The sequence below is a fragment of the Zalophus californianus genome, chromosome 1, assembly GCF_009762305.2.
Source record: "Zalophus californianus isolate mZalCal1 chromosome 1, mZalCal1.pri.v2, whole genome shotgun sequence".
NCBI classification, from domain to species: Eukaryota; Metazoa; Chordata; class Mammalia; order Carnivora; family Otariidae; genus Zalophus; species Zalophus californianus.
Genome location: NC_045595.1, coordinates 151804114 through 151826239, shown reverse-complemented (window position 1 = coordinate 151826239; position 22126 = coordinate 151804114). Strand labels below are relative to the sequence as shown.

The following is a 22126-nucleotide window of genomic DNA, read 5'->3' as shown; positions in this document are numbered from 1 at the left end:
TTTTATTACAATGGGAAATAATCTGCTTCAACAGTGATATAAAAAAGACTATTATAATTCTAACTGATGGTCACAGTTTATGTCCTTTACCTTCAAAATATGTGTATCTGTGACTTTTAAGAAGCTAATTACTAACCAGTAAATGGAATCACTGATCTATACACTACCAATCATTTAAAAACAATTAACCAAATAAATTGGTCTGTCACCACAAAGCAGCAATGGAGATCTTCTTATCCCTTTGTTACAGCCACATGATCTTGAATCACTAAGGCCATTAGATGGGGAAATAAAGATTCTAATGTCATAGGATTTTCTTTGTTTAAATTCTCTTGCCAAATACTCAACTACTATAATCATTTCTCTATTCTTTTTCTTATTATTTTTTAAATCTTAAAACCAGGTTCTCCCCAGGCTGGCTAGTAGAGATGGAAACTAAATGGAAGATCCTCTAGAACAGGGGTCTGTAGGCCAGAGAGTAAATACTTTAGGCTTTGTAGGCCATAGAGCCTCTGTCACTATTCAACTCTGTTGCTGTAGCACAATGCAGCTGTAAACAAGTTTATTTACAAAAATAGGTAGTAGAGTGCATTTGGCTCCTAGGCCCTAGTTGCCAACCTCTGACCTAGTTCAAACATTTTTAGAGTTGAGAAAAACTGACGCCCAGAAGGAGCAACTTTTCAGAGGTCAGAACTAACTAGAGCCAGAGCTAGGACATAATTCAAATCTCATCAGTGGCAAACCAATTTTAGGAGATGGTATCAAAGAATCTGTTTATTGGACTTTGTTGGAAGATGAACAATTTCTAATTTTGGTAGTTGGAAAGATGTTGCTTTTAAGCATGAAGGCACAGAGCTGGAGGAGAAAATAATAAATTTAAGCAATCAAGAAGAACTAAGTGGTAAATAATGGGTATATCATTTAGAAGAGGGCTTGAGGGCAGAAAAACAGGTTTGGTAGTACTTGATGTATAGGTCCTAGGTGGCTGCAAAAGTGTAGAACAGGTAAAGCAGGCTGAAGGAGAAGAGTACTAAAGATGAGGACCAACAGGACACAAATATGTGGAAAAAGGGAAATTTAAAAAGAAAACTGAGACAGAAGTCCAAGAGACTGGATAAATCCTACAGACAATGATACCATGGAGGCCAAGGAAAGTAAACATTTAAAGAACAGAGAGGTGAGTAACTTATGACATAATTAGCTCAGATAAATAAAAGTGTTCATTATATCTGGCCATGAAGTGACTTCCTTTCTGATAATGGTGAGACCAACCATGAAAAGAGCAAACAGACCATAATCATCTGAAATAAGTTCACCTTTCAAAAGGCCCATCAGTGAGGAAAAGGCGAACAAAGAGAAGAAATATTTACGGAGCACTCAGTATGTAAAAGCTCTGTGTGAGGTATATCAATTTCCTTTTCTCATTTAAACTTTATAATACTTTATTACCTATTTTACACTTAAATGAAATTATAGTTGATGGAGGTAAACTGACTTCTCAAAGCTACAGTTTGTCAGTTGTAAATATGGTATTCAAATGCATGTGCAGTTGACTCCCTAAAATGGTCTACCCAATATTAAGGGCAAAAACAAGGAAAGGATTTTTAAAAAATGATTTTTAAAAAATAATTTTCTTAAACTCTACTGATTATACCATAAAATGAAATCTAAATCCTTCTGAATTGTGCAGGATATACTAAGATTTTATAAGACCATGAGGCTATAAGTTTAAAAAATTAAACAGACTTAACAAAAACCCTCCATGATTTAAATAAAATCTACCCATATCTGGTAATTCAACTTAATAAAAAGAATATCCTGAACTGTTAATATTATAGATTTTAGGCAACAGAAGAATTATATGAAGAAATGCAAGCATCTAATTAAAGAAAATTAGAAACTTTAACAAACCTCAAACTTATTTTACAAATTCTTGCAAAAATTCTTATGATTTAGCAATTTTGATAGATCACTTTCAGACTTCCTTAACTGTAGATTCTCACTGTACATCCCATGCCTACTCATGCTTAGGTATATTTGCAATACCAAGCATACAACTTTTAATATTTTTATCTGTTGTGATTGTTTCACACGTGTAAAACCTTGGTTGGAATGTTAAATGGTCGGCAATTAATATAGTTGTGTATATTATAAGTAATTTTATCGCAAGAACTTCTATTTTTATTTTGTTTTAAATTTTTTAAATTTAAATTCAATTTAGTTAACATATAGTGTATTATTAGTTTCAGGGGAAGAATTTATTGATTCATCAGTTGCATATAACACCCAGTGCTCATTACATCAAGTGCTCTCCTTACTGCACATCACCCAGTTACCCCATCCCTCTACCCACCTCCCCTCCAGCAACCCTCAGTTTGTTCCCTATAGTTAAAGAGTCTCTTCTGGTTTGCTTCCCTCTCTGTTTTTATCTTACTCTGTTTTTCCTTCCCTTCCCCTATGTTCATCAGTTTTGTGTCTTAAATTCCACATGAGTGGAATCATATGGTATTTGTCTTTCTCTGACTCATTTCACTTAGCATAATACCTTCTAGTTCCATCCATGCTGCAAATGTACTGCCAAGAATTTTTTTATCACAAAACCTAAGTTACAGAAACTATTGTTGTTACTGAATTATGTTAGGAGTCATAACCGCTTAAAGGTGGTCAGTGTAGGGGTGCCTGTGTGGCTCAGTTGGTTAAGCATCTGCCTTTGGCTCAAGTGATGATCCCAGGGTCCTGGGATCAAGTCCTGTGTCAGGCTCCCTGTTCAGCAGGCAGTCTGCTTCTCCCTTTGCCCCTCCCCCTGCTCATGCACTCTTTCTCTTTCTCAAAAATAAATAAATAAAAAATCTAAAAAAAAAAAAAAAAAAACTAAAAAATTGAAGCATGGAGGTAAAAAGGCCAGAAAAACATATGTACCTGTGATTCAATTCTGAGAAGGGGGATGGGAGAACAAATGCAAAAATCTATTTAAAGAAACAGTACCTAAAATTTTTCTAAATTTGATGAAAATCCAATGAAAATGTCAATGAATCTCAAGCAGTCCAATATAAAAAATACACAGAGTTACAGTCAACCAGTAAAAGCTACTGATAAAGGGAAAATCTTTCCCAAAACAAAGAGAGACACATTATATATACAGGGTATCAACAACAGAAATGACAGCTGACTGCTCATCAGAAACAATGCAAGCCAGAAGAAATTAGAGACCTTTCTAAAGAATGAAAGAAGAAAAGCTGGAAACCAAGAAATTGTGCCTGGTGAAAATAACCTTCAAAAGACATTATTAGGCAAACAAAAGAGAGTTTGTCACCAGATTTTCACTATAAAGAAAGTACTTCAGGATGAAAGAAAAGGATTCCAAATGGACATTCCTATCTATACAGGGGAATAAAGACCACCAAAAATGGTAAATATGTGGCTTTCTCCCTTGCTTTTATATTTCTTCACAAGAAACTGAGTGCTTAAAGCAAAACAAAGTATTATAAAAGTACTATAGCAGTAAAATGTATGACCACAGTAACGTAAAGGACAGGAAGGGGAACAGAAATATACTGTTGCAAGGTTCTTACTTTATATGTGAAGTGGTATATTATTATTTATAGACTGTGACAAAATAAACATGCCTATTTTCAATCCTAGAACAACTTAAAAAAATATGAGGATGTATAGCTTAAACTGCACATTGGAGAAATAAAAAAAGGCTCATTATATCCATAAGGTGGCAGTAAAGGAGAAAAAAAATGGAATGAAAAACAAATATCAAAGTAAAATACTTAAACTCAACCATACTGATAATTACATTGAATGTAAATGGTTTAAACACTCCAATTAAAAGGCAGAAATTGTCAGACCCTATCAAAAGACAGTAAGCATATGTTATCTGTGAGAAATGAATTTTAAATACGAAGACACATATGTTAAAATGCAGAAAGTTACACCATGCAAACACTTATCATAAGAAAGATGGAGTGTCTACATTAATATCAGAAAATAGAAACTTCAGGGCAAGTACGTTAAAATAAAGAGGGTCATTTCCTAATGATAAAAGTGATTTTAAGACTATACTTGAAATTACTGTAAATACCATGTGTAGATAAGAATGTAGAACACAGGAACTCTCATATGTTCTTGGTGGGAGTGAAAAATAATAGAACTGCTTTGGAAAACAATTTGGCAACTTCTTATAAAGTTAACATACACTTATATGACCAGAAACTTTAGTCCTAGTCCTCTCTTGAAGAGATACACAAACATACACCTACAAAAAGACTTATAAACAAACATTCATAGCAGTTTTACTTGTAATAGCTAAAAACCAAGGCCAAACATCCATGTACAGGTGAATGGATTAAAAAAAACTGTGGTATGTTCTAATAGAATACAACTCAGCATAAAATGGAATAAACAGGTGATACAAGCAACAACAATGGATAAATCTCAAAAAACAAGATGTTAAGCTAAAAAAGCCAAATACAAAAGAAACATACATTCATATGAAATTACAGAATAGGGAAAAATAGTCTGTAGTGACAGAAAGCAGACAAATGGTCACCTGAGAGAAGATGCGGGACTAACTACAAGGGGCATGAACAGAATGATCAACTATCCTGGTCTGCCTTGTGCGATCCTGGGAAAGCCCTCAGGTCCTGGGCACACTGGGATGTTTACTCACCCCAGGCTGTACGCAGAAACATTTTTGGGGTGGTGGACATGTTCTAAATCTTGACTGGATAGTGGTTATATATGTTTGTTGAAGCTTATTAAACTGCATACTTAAAATGGCTACTTTTATGTAAATTACATCCTGATGATGTTGATTTAAAAAGTAAAACAGACCATTATGTAATTCGTGATATATTTACTATACTAAATAAAACCAGATGTTTATCCTTATGTTGCTCTGTTAAGGCTAGCATTAAAAGTATCAGAGTCTATATCAAACCCTACAATCAGAATTATTTTATATACAATATGAATAGTCTTTAAGAAAGCAAAGGTATGATTTAAGATGCAAAGGTAAGACAATCAAGAGGCATTTATTTATTTATTTATTAAAAGATTTTATTTATTTGAGAGAGAGAGAATGAGAGATAGAGAGCACGAGAGGGAAGAGGGTTAGAGGGAGAAGGAGACTCCCTGCTGAGCAGGGAGCCCAATGCGGGACTTGATCCCGGGACTCCAGGATCATGACCTGAGCCGAAGGCAGTCGCTTAACCAACTGAGCCACCCAGGCGCCCAATCAAGAGGCATTTAAAGATTTTTGCTCAGCCTCTTAAGTCATTCATTCATTCAAGACATTTATTGAGTTTCTATCTTCAAAGAACTCTAGGGCAGAGATTTATAAAATCTGCAAAGATCAGTACAACAAAGTTTAAGTGTAGATATGTGTGAGGTGAAAGTGCTACCCTGCATTAGAGTAAGGAAGGGATTCAGGAAAGGGTTCTGGAAGGAAAGACAAGAGCTGATATTATGTAAGGAGTCTAGGAAGTAAATGAGTCAGAAGCATATTCTCTACACACTAAGTGTGAAGTAGAAAATGGCCTGATTTGGATAACAGTAACAGCTGAGTGGTGACAGAGACTAAGAACTGGATAATGGAGGGAAGCAATGTTAAAGGCTAAAAGGTAAGTGAGTGACAGGTTATGAAACGCAGATTCTAAATGCATCACTATCTGTAATCAACATAATAAATATAAGACTTTAACAAACTGACTATCCTATTTCTAATTGAATATATCTTTAGCTTTTATATTAAATTTTATTATATGCAGAGTATATTTCTGACTTACTCTATGAAGAGTATATTTCTACCTGATTTACTACAGCTGAATTATATATTTGGAATCTTTCAAATTATATAAATTGAAACTTTTCCTTTTATCAGTAAAAAAATATGTTTGAAATGGACCTCATCATTTCAGGAACAAATCAAGTCTTAGAGTTCCCTTGAATTTTAAGATAGAAAAATATTTTTCCCCAAACTTTTAGACTAAGGATATACTTAAACAAAACAAAACCTTATTTCTGGATTTCCTCAAAACTGAGTTCCTCCAAAGACTTAAAGGAAATGAGACTGCACATAAATGTTGTATGTACTTTCTGTAAGTATGCTAGTTCACACAATTTAAAAAAGGGGGGAGATGTTAAAAAATTATCATACCATTGGAAAGAGTGTATGTATTCTCAGTTATTTATTATTAGAATAAGACCTTTCCATTTATTGCAAAAAAGCACCTTTTCTTTGGCCCATCATCCTAGATCATGAATAGTTAGGTGGTGAAAAGATTCAAAGAATCAGAGATCAGTTGGCCACATTCCTCTGGGGATGCTGTGCTCGGTTAAATCCATCATTTCATTTGTACCCAGTCCCATCCACATTTGTTCTAACATTTTCTCATTCATTTAGCTATATATGTACCTAGACACTGATTTTTTCAAAATAAAGCTAAGAATCATCTGACAAAAGCTATAAAGAATAGTTTTCACAACTTTATTTTTAATAGCTCAGCAACACCAGAGGTCGCCAAACTTCAGCAATAGAATGCTGCATGTACAGCCTTCAAAGCAAGGGTGAAGTAAAAGAAATCCTATTAGAAAGTTGTTATTCTTCTGCTTAAAATCCTGCAGTGGTTTCCAATTACCTACAGGCTAATGTGGTCTGGCCACTGCCCACAGCTCCAGCCTTCTCTGCCCCAGTAAACTCATATTACATTATCCCACCATTCAGAACCTTAAGCTCAAACCATAAACAAACAACAGACCCATTTTCACTAAGCATCTTTGCCCAAATTCATACATATGTCCTCCATTTCCTTCCTCTAAATGGTGAATACCTTTCCATGTTTCAAGATTTAGCTCAAGAGTTACCTGTCCTATGATGCCTTTCCAGACAATACTACCTCCAAACAGAATACTTCTGCCTTTGTACTCTGCCCAGACTTCTGGGATAATACCTGCCTTACTCTATTGTCCTCAGTTGTTCTTCTTTTCCCCTTAGTCTCTGAACTTGAGAGCAAGGACCCTCTTATGTTCTAGCCCAGCACCTAACAAAAACAATAGTAGTAGTTAAAGTGATATGCATCCTGAAAGACTAAAGGGATGCATGGCTAGGCCTATACATAATGAAACTTTTTAAGTAAGTGGATAAAAACTGAATTAACAGAGGCAAGAGAGATTACAGGTACCATGGTTGAATAATGAAACATCTTCACGTCTTTTCTGCAAAAAAGAACTGTTTTTCAGTTTGGGTAACTCTCAGGCTGGCTGCCTATACCATAAGCTTGACAAATGTCTCTGATTTAAAAACTAGAAAACATGTCACTGAACTATTCTATTTAAAAATATCAGTATTCTAATGACATTGGAATCACTACATTTTCGCTCCTAGAAAACTGACAAAATGTCACTCCCTCTGGCATTTCCCTACAATTTGAAGGTTTTCCTTTTTAAAATCCACTAGGTAGGGGTGCCTGGGTGGCTCACTTAGTTAAGCATCTGCCTTCAGCTCAAGTCATGGTCTTGGGATCCTGGAATCGAGCCCCAAGTCAGGGTCCCTGCTCAGCAGACTCCCTCTCCCTCTGCCCCTCTTCCCCACTTGGGTTCTCTCTCAAGTAAATGAGTAAAATCTTAAAAAAAAATTCCACTACAATACTTATCTTTCAACATATGTAGATTTTATCAATTTCTACATCTTCCCTATAATATCTGATTGAAATTTTGTTATAAGAAACCCTTGTTTTTGTGGTGCAACGTTTCTCCCTTCCAAATTCCAAAAGGCAAGGAATAAAAAGCCATAACAACAGCAGCACGAATTTTTAAATCTCATTAGAATTTCATTGGAAAGGGCAGCAAGTGATCACGTTCTTTGAACACAACTAAACGATTTGGCTAGAGTATTCAGCCTAGGGAGAATGAACTAGTGTAGGAGGGTCCCTTTATGTGTTTATGTCCATGCACTTTTACACCATCTGTCACTTTTATCTGTCCCCCCCAACCCCCCGGCTTTCTGGGAGCCAAGCGATAGACGTATAAATATGAGAAGTCTTCTGGAGTCCTCTGCAAACTTACAGTCAGAGTTTATTGCCTTCCTTAAAATATGGTGGAAACAACAAAGTTACCTTATCAACAGTTCCATAGATAGGTGCCAGCATTCTTTTTTAAAAATAACATCTTTATTGAGATATATTTCATGTATCATGAAATTTACTCCTTTAAAGTATACAACTCAGTGGTTTGTTAGTATATTCCCAGAGGTGTACAACCATTACTGTCATCTAATTTGATAACATGTCCATCACCCCAAAATGAAAGGCTGTACTCAAGAACAATCACTTTCATTCCCACTCCTCCCAAGCTCCTGACAACCACTAACCTACTTTCTAACAGATCTAAACAGATCTATTTATTTTGAACATTTCATATAAATGGAATTACACAACATGGGGCTTTTTGTGCTCGACATTTTCTTTATCCATTCATAAGATGATGGACATTTGAAATGTTTCCACTATTTAGCTATAAATAATGCTGCTATGAACATTTGTGTATGTTTTTCTTTTTTAAGATTTTATTTATTTATTTGACAGAGAGAGACACAGCAAGAGAGGGAACACAAGCAGGGGGAGTGGGAGAGGGAGAAGCAGGCTTCCCGCGGAGCAGGGAGCCTGATGCGGGGCTCGATCCCAGGACCCCGGGATCATGACCTGAGCCGAAGGCAGATGCTTAACGACTGAACCACCCAGGCGCCCCTGTGTATAAGTTTTTGTGCGGACATGTGTTTTCAATTTTCTGAGGTACAGACCTATGAATGGAATTGCTGGGTCATATGGTAATTCTATGATTAAATTTTAAACATATTTATGCAAACCATATTTGGTTTGCACCATTCTACAATCCCACCAGCAATGTATGAGGGTTTCAATTTCTCCATATCCTCACCAACACTAGTTATTGCTTGTCTTTTTATTCTAGCTATCCTAGTGAATGTGATGTATTCATTATGGTATTGATTTGCATTTCTCTAATGACTAAGGATGTTAAGCATCTTTTCTTGTGCTTCCTGGCCACCTGTATGTTTTTAAAGAAATGTTTATTCAGACCCTTTACCCATTTTTTTATTGGGCTGTCTTTTTATTGTTGAATGTAAGAGTTCCTAATGTATTCTGCATATAAGTCTCTTATAATATATAGGATTTGTGAAAATTTTCTCCCATTCTGTAGGTTTTTAACCGTTTGAAAGAGTTTTAAATTTTGATGAAGTTCAATGTATCTATTTTTTCTGTTATTGCTTGTGTCTTCTGTGTCATATCTAAGAAGTCACTGCTTAATTGAAAGTCACAAAGGTTTCCTTCTAAAAGTTTTACAGTTGTGGCTCTTGCCTTTAGGTCTTTGATCCATTTTGAGTTAATTTTTGTAATACAGTATGAGGTAGGAGTCCAACTTCACTCTTTTGCGTATGGATATTTAGTTCCAAGCTCTAAAAAGACTGTTCTTTCCCCACTGAATTGCCTTGGAACCCTTGTCATATGACCACAAATGTAAAGGTTTATTTCTGGACTCTCAATTCTAATTCACTGATCTACAGGGCTATGCTTGTGCCACTATGTCTTTTTTTCTCTTTCTCTTTTTAGCATGACTGACAAAATTATAAGACATATAAAGTGTATATCCTCGTGATTTGATGTACATATACATTGTGAAAGAATTCCCACCATCTAATTAATACATATATCACCACACATTTTTATAATTTTTTTTTTTTTGGTGAGAACATTTAAGTTCTACTCCCTTAGGAAATTTCAATTAAATAATGCAGTGTTATTGACTATAGTTGTCATGTTTACATCAGATCCTTAAGACCTTACTCATAGCTGAAAGTTTGTACCCTTTACCAACCTTTCCTCATTTCTCCCCACTCCCCAGCCCCTGGCAACCACTCTTCTACTCTCTATTTCTATGATTTTGACTTCTTTTTTTTTTTAATTTTTTTATTTCACATATAAGTGATACCATGCGGTATTTGTCTTTTTCTGTCAGGCTTATCTCCATTAGGGTAATGCCCTCAAAGTCTAACCATGTTGTTGAAAATGGCAGGATTTCCTTCTTTCTTATAGCCAAATACTACCCCATTGTATATGCATTTGTCTTGATTACTACAGTTACATAGTAAGTTTCTAAAATCAGAAGTACAATTCCTCCAGTTTCATTATTCTTTTTAAAGATTGCTTTGACTCTCATTATTTCTTGAATAAAATTTTATACTTGGAAATAAGTCCCCTCATTCCCCCCCAAAAAGGCAGCTATTGTTTTGATTAAGCAAACTGTTAAATGTAAGTAAAACAGTCATTCTTGGCTAACACATATTCACAGGAGTCAAAAGACCTTTTTTTCCTAGGTGAATCTCAACCGAAGTAGTATGCTCAACAAAGGAATATAAAAAGGAAAGGGGTGGCACCGGTATGTGTGGTGGGGGATGGCGGCAGGGGGAGATCAGAATCTCTTCAGTTAGGAAAAAAAAACACTTTATTTTTCTAACTTTTAAAATATCACACCCTCTTTTGAGACATATATATATATATTTTAAAGATTTTATATATTTGAGAGAGACAGAGTGAGTGAGAGAGAGCACAAGCTGGGGGAGAGGCAGAAGGAGAGGGAGAAGCGGACTCCCCACTGAGCAGGGAGCCCAATGCAGGGCTCAATCCCAGGACCCTGGGATCATGACCTGAGCTGAAGGCAGAAGCTTAACCAACTGAGCACCCAGGCGCCCTGAGACATGTAAATATTTTATTCACATATCACCCAACTCTCGCTTCCTTTGAGAATCACTAACACTATAGTGATTTTTTTCATGTTTTCTTTCTAGCATGTATATCAGTAAAACAGTTTTTTATAAATATGATACAGCATTCAGTACACTTTCACAAACTATAGTGACCCTCTCCAAGATTCCAGTGTTTCTTTATATTTTTCTCACCGCTCAACTGTTAAGAATCATTGCTCTCAAAATTTCTAACATTTTGCTAAAAAAAGGAAGCAGAGATTTCTCAGTAAACATCGGTCTTGAAATCAGGGTCTGGATTATGAATGCTGTTAACCTGACAGATTTCTGTCCCTGTCCCATTTCTCACCTGCCCCTTTACATACTTTATAGATTATGCCAAAGAAAAATAATATATTAAACCAGGGCCCTGAGATTAAGCAAATACACAAAAGAACTCAAAATGCAACTGTGCAAAAGAATGTGCAGTTGCTAAGTAAAGGGTACTTCTATCCCAAGATGAGTTATCCTATGAATGGTTTTTTGACAAAGATACTAAAATATGACCTTCAGTAAATTAGTTTTGAGGTGACAATGTCATGAACCTTCATTTGTGTGTAAAAATTTCTTTAGATAAAACATACTGGCAACTTATTAAATTATCTCACACTGCTTGTTTTGGGGAAAGTAAAGATTTCAAATGGATGTCATTCTCCAGTCAAAAGAGGAATTGGGTCACATTGCCAGGAAACCACTTTCCATACCTATGGTGTACAGAGATTTAACCAAGTATGAGTAAGTTACCGTACTGCCAGTAAAATTTCACAGTAGTAAGTTAAAACTGGTATTTCTTTTGGTCTATGGAAAATACTACTTAATGTAAAAATGCAGATGAGCAATTACATTAAAATAATTATTTAATGTCTCCTTTACCCACTTACTTTAAAAAATGCTGACATCGTATTTACTGTACAGTTACCAAAAAGTGTAACCACAGTACCTTGTACTATTATAGGGATATTTAACCTAGGGTTCCTGGATGAGCTTCAGAAAGCCCAAAAATCACCTGAAATTATATGTAAAATTCTGGTATGTATGCATATTTCTGGAGGAGAGTCCATTGCTATAAACAGATTTTCAAAGTGGTCCATGATCCAAAAGTTATTAAAAATTGCTGCTCCAATCAGTAACAAATATGGAAAATTTAAATAATAAAAGAATGAATTAAGCAAATATTTTGTTTATAATTACATATAATATATATTACAAGTAAAAGTGTATACCACAATGTATAAGGGGGTATACTTACATGCTCTGGAAAGTGGAAAAAAGAGACAATTAAGTTTAATATATTGTTCCTGTAGTCTGTTACCAACACAGGAGCTCTTTAATATAAGAAATGTCACCAGGTAACATGATTAAACTCCAAATGCATGTTAGCAAGACACATCATGGATCCACCATCAAAAATCTTAGGAAAATAAGTATTTTTTATATTTATTAAATTCTGGTTTAATTAATACCTTAAAGCTCTTCTGAGAGACTATCTGATAGTGAAAATGTTAAGCCAGGAAAGGAGAATGTATGCATACAGGTGCTGAACAAGCCATAATATGGGGATAGGATAACTGAAAATCTAAAACATTTGCTAAACAAAGATAGTGAAAGTTAAGGTTGAGCTGTACTTGAAAGCAAAAAAATACACCATTATAACTTTGATTACTTTACATGATGCACAATTAGACCTAGTCCAAAGACATTTCAATCTGATCTGGTATATTCATTACAATAAGATTTAGGGGCTTTTACCTTTAGTTTGTGATCACATTTTTTTTAACACTAATATATAATAAATATGGTTCAGTCAGTTATGGATATCAAGCTGACATAAGGATTGTATTTTTCCCCAGAGCTATAAAATTCTATAAGCAGAGGACACCAATTTACTAAAGAATCAGAATTTTTCTACCACCCAACCTCTCCTGGATATGGTGGTGGTGGTAATCATCATCATTTTCCTAGGATTAATATAAGGATTAAATGTGGTATTGTATGTCCAGTGCTTAGCTCAGTGCCTGATGCAAAGTCAAGTGTCAATGGGTGGCAGCTTTTGTGATTAGCAGTAGCTTCCCAATATTTGAAAATGCAGACTTGTGAGGAGCCAAGTAATCACTGATCTCTTTGTCTAAATTATACTATAAACAGCAATAAGTCAAACTGGAAGATCAGGAAAACAATTATTTAGACAAACATTTATAATAAAATGTGGCTCTCTTAACTTAGTATGTTTTTATTTGTCTGCTAACAAAAGATTCCAGCACAAAACAACTGAAAACATTTTTGTTTTCATAGTCTCTGTGACTGCTAAAAGATAAGACTGTTTGAAAAAAATCAGTATCACAGAACAATAAAAAGTGAAAATTCTCCCCTTTTCCTCTCTCCTTAATTCCACTCTCCACTGCTAACTCTTTTTTCTTCTAAATCTTTCTCTACTAATAGGCATCATAAGAAATGAAGACTATCTACTTAGCTGTAATAACATAATCAAAAGATTATTTGGATCTTACTGTTTCCTACTTTCAAATTCTTAAATAAAGCTTCTACTAGAAATAATATTTTATTAGCTCTGACCTATGTAAGAGTTACCTAGGCAGATATTTAAATTGAGTAATTATTGCTAAGAGAAATTAAACAACAATTTAGTAAAGTTGTTTTACAAAATAAATTAACTTTAATTGCCTTATAACAATTTTATTACTACAAATAATTTAAGTATCTATATGTTTAATGTCATGTTTTTCTAAAAGAGATATATCCAAATCTAAAACTTATGGAAGCTATACTGAAATTCTATCATCAAGAGGTGGGACTCTGACTAATTCTGCTCTAAAACTTTTCCATTAGAAAGCAATGGTCAAATTATTACTAAGCATAAGTAAATATTTATGGAATAAATAAAGGCTATCTCTAGGGACACTAATTAATTTAAAAATTGAAATTCTACCAAAAAATTGGCTTCTTTCAAACTTTTAGTTTTGTGTTATTTTAATCCAGAAACTGAACTTTGCACTGAGTTCACCTTTCCTTACTTGAACTTCATATTTTAGAATTTGGAGGGGGGAAAAGAAACTACTAGTAAAATTTACAGCATTCCCAGGTCCAGAGCTTCATAGAGTGCTTCAGCTTCAATTCATTTGGGAAATACAGGGTACATTTATCATTTATATAAGTTAATGATCAAATCTTTGAGAAGTCAAATATATCATGTAATCTCTCTTCAAGGTAATAATATAACATTTTACCTTGGTAATGCTATTCTTCTCAATATCAATTATGTAATTCAGAATACAATCATACACCAGAATCTATATAGTCATTTTCAAAGATCACTTAGTCAAAATATACTTCTTGTGAGAAATGGATTATTTAGTAAAAAAGTCTACAAAACAGATGGCATTTTTGTTTAAACATATATATCCACAGAAAAGGATATAAAAATATTTATAGAAGTTATTTTTTATGATGGGCCAGAACAGTGACTGTTTTTGTTCTTTTCTTTATAGTTGTATGCCTGTGTTTTCTCTGTCTTCTGAACCGAGCATAGAAAATACAGCGTAATTATTAAAAAAAAAAAGTTATTGTCATTAAAAAAAAAAAAAACTATCTCCGTCAAGTCTTCAGAATACTCTTTTCTAAATAACTATATTGCTATGACTGATAGCAGAGGTGCCATGGGACAATGCTATGTCACCAAAACTATGTTTGTGAAACTCCTGGTACAGGGTCTCCCAAAATACTGTATTTTTCATCAGATATCTGAAACAACATCAGATATTTCTTGAGGTTATTTTGACTAGTATTTTAAGGAACAATTTAAGAAAAAAATCTTATTTGAGAAGTCCCCGGCATAATGAAATCCTGATCTAACAATCAACTTCAGAAAGTTTAGTGTACACTTCATGCTTACAAATGATTTTTCAAGACTTTTCAGTTCCATTCTGCTTTATACTTTTAACTTATTTGACGATAACATAATTGGATTTATCCTAAATATTTTGCAAAAGTCTTCTTACTAGAGGGTAGGGAGAGAGGAGTTAAAAAGGTTGGTTAGAATGAGATGAAGTTAGCTCAGTTATAAAACTGTGTTACTCATGCTAAAAATTATTGGCAGGGACATCTGAGTCAATAAAATTTAATGAACAACATATACAACAATCACAACTTTCCTTATTAATTCCTAGGTAATTCCAAATTCATGAACGAACAATGATTGTCTTGCAGCTTAATTCAATTTAAATCTTTACTGGAAACTATTCTGGTGCCCTTGGATAATGAAACACAATAATAAAGAAAGTCCCTGCTCAGAAAGTTTATGAAGTAATGAGGCAAGTCTACCACATATAAAATACTTGAAGTCTGCTGGATGATTGTTCATTTTTTGCATAAACTCAGATTCAGAGAGAAGAATTTACTGGGGGGTTCAGCTACCTCCAGATACTCCAAAGGAATCCCCATGAAATTTTAAAGGGAGAAAGTAGCAGAAAATAATAGCTTTTCATGGATTCCCTAATTACTATTACCTCAAAAAAAACTGAGAATTGAATTGGGCACCTAACAAGACCACATTTCAGGTAAAATTCAAATCTATTCTTGAACTCCTGATTAGCATAATGACAGTATTTGTTTAAAATGAAAAGTGTGTTTAGTAACCCTTAACTTTGAAAGCTAACCTAGACAACTTCTTTTCTAATTTACAACTTAGATCAGGAAAACTAGAACAGTGACATCAGAATTAGTTATGAATTTTTATTTCACTGAAACATCACAGATATTAAATATTTATTTAGGGAACAGAAATACAGGATCAACAAGGTATTAGAACTATATTAAACACATACACAAAATCTGTACAAAGTTTATTAACCTCCATGCAATAGGATTTAGAGTCATGCTACTCACACACACCACAACACAATGTCTATTAATCTCAATGTAATGTATAAACTTCAGGTCACCAAACGGGTGGCAAACTAATACTGGAATTTCATTTATTCTGGGCAGTTATGCTTAAAACTGTAAAACAGATCAAGAAGCTGGATATTCCAAAGTGCTCTGGGATCCTAATTCTCTTATTTCATATCACCTTCAAAACATATAGACAGTGATCCTGGAACTACAGCAGGGTCGTGACTATGTTTCTTACATATAAATGCAAGATGACAAGATAACACATAAATGAAAAGAGTGTTTTTAGAGTTGACCTACTACTACAAATTGATCATGGACAACTTACAACAAATAAGCCCTGAATGAAAATGTAGTTTTAAACCATCAATAACAAACTGATAGTTTCTACTATTAAGTACAAACCAAGGAGAAAACTGAATTAAAAGGACTGTAATAGTGGTGGTGCAAAAAGCTCAAGATATAAAGGTATGTAAGATATGATGGCAAATATGAGATAGAGACTTCTCACAGATGGCTACTTAGCTTCATGAGTAATTTCATTTGTATCATGTATGAACTGAAATTAATGACAAACAATAAATCATCACAAAGTTCTAAACTCTGATCCACAGAAAAGCAACATAATTCTAATAAGCTAAACATAAATGGCAAATAGAATAGCAATATGCCCAGAGAATTATAGTTTGGTGAGCTCAAGTACATCAGGTGAAAGCCTGTGGATTAAAGAAATTCTGAATTTCAAACTATGGCCCAATCTCCTGTTTTTGTTGGGCCTATGAACTAAGAATTGATTTTACAGATAATAATTTGCAATCAATTTGATGATAGAGAATACTAACTTTGAATCCTAATTAAAAGAAATCTTACAGCCTCCCTCCAAGGTATTCCAATCTTTTAATTAGTAGATCTGTATTAAAAAAATTTGTACTCATTATATTTTTAATTTCCTCAATGAAAAATTTGCAGAAATTTGTTTTCTCTTGTTGCACATCTCTATGACATCCTTGATTTGTGTTTTAGCCCACGAAGCCTAAAATATTTTATCTAGACCTCTGAAGAAAAAGTCCGCCAACCCTTGTATTACAATATTAATTTGAATAATGGGGAATGGGCTTTTAGGAAACCAAATGACCAAACTATTTGAACTTAGATCTGAGTGTAGTGTGGGAATCAGAAAGTAGATCTGATGGACAAAGGTTAAGTTTAATTTGAAACTAAAAGATGGTTACCCCAAAAAGACTGCAAATACCAGAGGTCTCAGGTGCAAATCATAAAAAAAATCATATGGACAGTGAGGAAGATTTTTGATCACACACTGGTCTTTTCAACCATACTTGCACACATTAGTATTTAGCAAAATTGACTTACCAAAAGTAACATATTTTTATAGAATGAAGTACAAGGAGCTTTAAGTAACATAATCATAGTCCTGTGTACAACTGATAAAAGCTACTGAGGAGTTATGGCTCAGCAAAGAAAAATTAAATTCAAGGTGTCTAGATACAGAGCAGAATGAATCCCAAAGTAGCGTTTTGATGTTGGAAGTATTTAAGGAAAACACTGGAAATCCATCTGTCAGGACTATAACTAAGATGGTTCTTTCACTGTTCGGAGAATTGGACTACAGAACCTCTAAGGAGATTTTCAATTTTACATTTCTAAGAAATATTTAGAAAATCAAGACTAAAACCCAGAAGACAGCAGGTGTTGTTGCTCTGGACAAACTGTAACCTTAGAATGAAGCAATCTAGTGGTCATAATATACAGACACTAGATTTTTTTTTAAGGGGGTGGGAACTTTAAGGTCTCAAATATTAAAAACTTTTAAAAATTATATTTAAAAAATCATTTAAAATCTCAGCCTTAGTGTTCTTAAGAGACAATATTAATTCCAAGGTAATAATATTTTAAATCTGTTGTTAATATGTTAAGAAAAAAGAAAAAGAAGAAGACAGCAGGAGGGGAAGAATGAAGGGGAGTAAGTCGGAGGGGGAGACGAACCATGAGAGACGATGGACTCTGAAAAACAAACTGAGGGTTCTGGGGGGGGGGGATGGGTTAGCCTGGTGATGGGTATTAAAGAGGGCACATTCTGCGTGGAGCACTGGGTGTTACGCACAAACAATGAATCATGGAACACTACATCAAGAACTAATGATGTAATGTATGGTGATTAACATAACAAAAAATTTTTAAAAATCTGCTGTTGTTAATAAAAGTGCTGATAAGATCTAATAAATAAAATTGTATTAAATCCTAAGTCAATATTCTGCTTCTATCAGTGGTCTGCTTGTACAAGTAGATACTCATTCTTTCATTTTACAAATATTTATATATTGAAAAATATAAGCATCATGTGCTCAGCAGAATATTAGGAGCAGACATTAGGAGAAGACATACTGAGCAAAAATACACATGGTTTGTGCTTTTATTTGGTTTATATACATTCTAGTGATCTTATGGCTTTTAAGTACTTTAAATAACAAATAGATCCATTCTTTTGCATCAGATATCTAAAATACCTTTTATAGGATCCATATAACAGAAGAGTTAACTCAATTCGAAACCAAAAGGCTGTGTTCTTATACCTCCTCTATAGCTGACCTTTTATGTGATCTTGGATTAATTTCTCCATTTTTCAAGTTTTTCATGCGTGTGGGTGATACGGATTCTTAGAATAACAATAAAATTCACTGCAGTTCAAAAATTCTGATTCAAACTTCTCACCTTGATTATTTCCACCAACTGATCCACACCACTGTCCCCTGGAAATATTGGTTGTCCTAGCAACAGCTCAGCCAACACACAGCCTGCAGACCATACATCTGTAAAGAAAACAAGAGTTACTAATGCCTGTAGCCCAAGTTGCATTGAAAACTACTTGTATACATTTCCTAATTTTACTTTGATCACAGAGCAAATATCACAAGCAAGAAACTGTACAACCCAAAACTGAGGGAAGAAAGTCATCAAATTATCCCTAAAGTGTTAAACTTACCAAAGAAGAAACAAGGCCAATAAGAAAATTCCAACAAAGGGTTAAGTCCATTTAATTATCAAATATCAGGTGTTCAAATCTTCAACAACCAAGACAGGGGATTATAGCACCAAAACATAGGGCATGATTATCTAATCATACCTTAAAATAAGTCAAAGTGATAAAACCTCTGTACATTGGCAGTCCTTACAAAACAGGCACAAAGGTTCAATCTCTAAACATAGAGTTTTAAGCCAATGCAAATTCTTTTTTTTAAATTTTATTTTGATTATGTTATGTTAGTCACCATTCATTATATCATTAATTTTTGATGAAGTGTTCCATGATTCATTGTTTGCATATAACACCCAGTGCTCCATTTAATACGTGCCCTCCTTAATACCCATCACAGGGCTAACACATGCCCCCACCCGCCTCCCCTCTAAAACCCTCAGTTTGTTTCTCAGAGTCCATAGTCTCTCATGGTTCATCTCCCCCTCCAGTTCCCCCCCTTCATTTTTCCCTTCCTACTATCTTTTTTTTTTTAACATATAATGTATTATTTGTTTCAGAGGTACAGGTCTGTGATTTATCAGTCTTACACAATTCACAGCACTCAACATAGCACATACCCTCCCCAATGTCTATCACCCAACCACCCCAACCCTCCCATCCCCCACCACTCCAGCAACCCTCAGTTTTGTTTCCTGAGATTAAGAATTCCTCATATCAGTGAGATCATATGATACTTGCCTTTCTCTAATTGACTTATTTCACTTAGCATAATACCCTCTAGTTTCCGACCACGTCATTGCAAATGGCAAGACACACACCAATTTATCTTCCAATGATCTATGTGTCTCTTTTTGTACCAGTACCATACTGTCTTGATGATTACAGCTGTGTAATAGAGCTTGAAGTCCGGAATTGTGATGCCACCAGCTTTGCTTTTCTTTTTCAATATTCCTCTGGCTATTCGGGGTCTTTTCTGGTTCCATACAAATTTTAGGATTATTTGTTCCATTTCTTTGAAAAAAGTGGATGGTATTTTGATAGAGATTGCATTAAATGTGTACACTGCTCTAGGTAACATTGACATCTTCACAATATTTATCTTCCAATCCATGAGCATGGAATGTTTTTCCATTTCTTTGTGTCTTCCTCAATTTCTTTCATGAGTATTCTATAGTTTTCTGAGTATAGATTCTTTGCCTCTTCGGTTAGATTTACTCCTAGGTATCTTATGGTTTTGGGTGCAATTGTAAATGGGATCGACTCCTTAATTTCTCTTTCTTCTGTCCTGTTGTTGGTGTATAGAAATGCCACTGATTTCTGTGCGTTGATTTTATATCCTGCCACTTTACTGAATTCCTGTATGAGTTCTAGCAGTTTTGGGGTGGAGTCTTTTGGGTTTTCCACCTAAAGTATCATATCATCTGCAAAGAGTGAGAGTTTGACTTGTTTGTTGATTCAGATGCCTTTTATTTCTTTTTGTTGTCTGACTGCTGTGGCTAGGACTTCTAGTACTATGATGAATAGCAGTGGTGACAGTGGACATCCCTGTCGTGTTCCTGACTGTAGGGGAAAAGCTCTCAGTTTTTCCCTACTGAGAATGATATTCGCTGTGGGTTTTTCATAGATGGCTTTTATGATATTGAGGTATGTACCCTCTATCCCTACACTGTGAAGAGTTTTAATCAAGAAAGGATGCTGTACTTTGTCAAATGCTTTTTCTGCAATGCAAATTCTGATAAAAAAATTTAAGCCTTAAATGGTTGGCTTTTGTGTTGTAATATGATTGATGGAGAAATGTATTATATAAATATATTATCATTTTTAAATGCAAAGACAGAGGAATAAATTTTATTTCACAAATCCAAAAGAATAGAAAAGGAAGGAAAACTTTCAAACTCATTCTATGAGGCCAGCATTATCCTGATACCAAAACCACATAAAGACTGCAATAAAAAAGAGAACTACAGGACAAGACCCCTGATGAACATGGATATAAAAATTCTCAATGAAATACTAGTAAACTGAATCCAACAATACATTAAAAAAATAATTCACCACATTCAAGTGAGATTTATTCCTGGGTTGCAAGTATGGTTCAATATTCACAAATTAATCAACTTGATACACTACATTAGTAAAAGAAAGGATAAGAACCATATGATCATTTCAATAGATGCAGCAAAAGTATGTGGCAATATGTAACATCCATTCATGATAAAAACTCTCAATAAAGTAGGTTTAGAGGGATCATACCTCACACAATATAGGCCCTATATGAAAAACCCACAGCTTTTCCCCTATGTTGAAGAACAAGACAGGGATATCCACTCTCACCACCGGTATTTAACATAGCACTGGAAGTCCTAGCCATAGCAATCAGACAACAAAAAGAAATAAAAGGCATCCACATTGGCAAGGAAGAACTAAAACTTTAATTATTTGCAGATGACATGATACTCTATATAGAAAACCTGAAAGATTCCACTAAAAAGTGCTAGAACTGATGAAGTGAATTCAGTAAACTCACAGGATAAAAAAAATCAATGTACCACAATCTGTTGCATTTTTATGCACCAATAATGAAGGAGCAGAAAGAGAAATTAAGGAACCAGTCCCATTTACAATTGCTCTAAAAACCAGAAGAATAAAACTAACTAAAGATGTAAAAGATCTGAAGCCCAAAAACTGTAAAACACTGAGGAAAGAAACTGAAGATGACACAAAGAAAAGGAAAAACATCCCATGCTCATGGATCAGAAGAACAAATACTGGTGAAATGTCCATACTACCCAAATCAACATTTAATGCAATCCCTATCAAAATACCACCAGCATTTTTCACAGAGCCAGAACAAATAATCCTAAAACTTGTAGGGACCACAAAAGACCCTAAAGAGCCAAAGCAAACTTGAAAAAGAAAAGCAAAGCTAAAGACATCACAATTCCGACTTTAAGTTATATTACAAAGCTGTAGTGATCAAAACAGTATGGTACTGCCACAAAAATAGACACATAAATCAACAGAACAAAAAACCCAGAAATGAACCCACAACTATATGGTTAATTATCCTCGACAAAGCAGGAAAGAATATCCAATGAGAAAAAAACGGTCTCTTCAACAAATGCTGTTGGGAAAACTAGAGAGCAACATGCAGAAGTATGAAACTGGATTTTCTTACATCAAACACAAAAATAAATTCTAAATGGATTAAAGATCTAAATGTGAGACCTGAAACCATAAAAATCCTAGAGAAGAACATAGGTAGTGTAAAATTAAAACATTTTAAGAAAAAAAACAAAACAAAATAACTCATTTTTAAGTCAAAGTGGAAACCTCAATCCTCAGAGTAAACTTTTAAAATAATTTAATTAGTAAGTTTTAATAATTTATAAATAAATTTAATT

General features: G+C 34.3%; 1 protein-coding gene across 2 annotated transcripts in view; it reads right to left on the bottom strand.

The window, feature by feature from the left end:
* GSK3B (glycogen synthase kinase 3 beta) overlaps positions 1-22126 on the bottom strand; it is a 205888-nt gene that overhangs the window by 48100 nt on the left and 135662 nt on the right. For both annotated transcript variants that reach the window (XM_027587005.2, XM_027587006.2), the window contains exon 7: positions 18458-18555. In XM_027587005.2, the coding sequence (XP_027442806.1) occupies positions 18458-18555 (98 nt within the window). The remainder of the gene's footprint in view (positions 1-18457; positions 18556-22126) is intronic.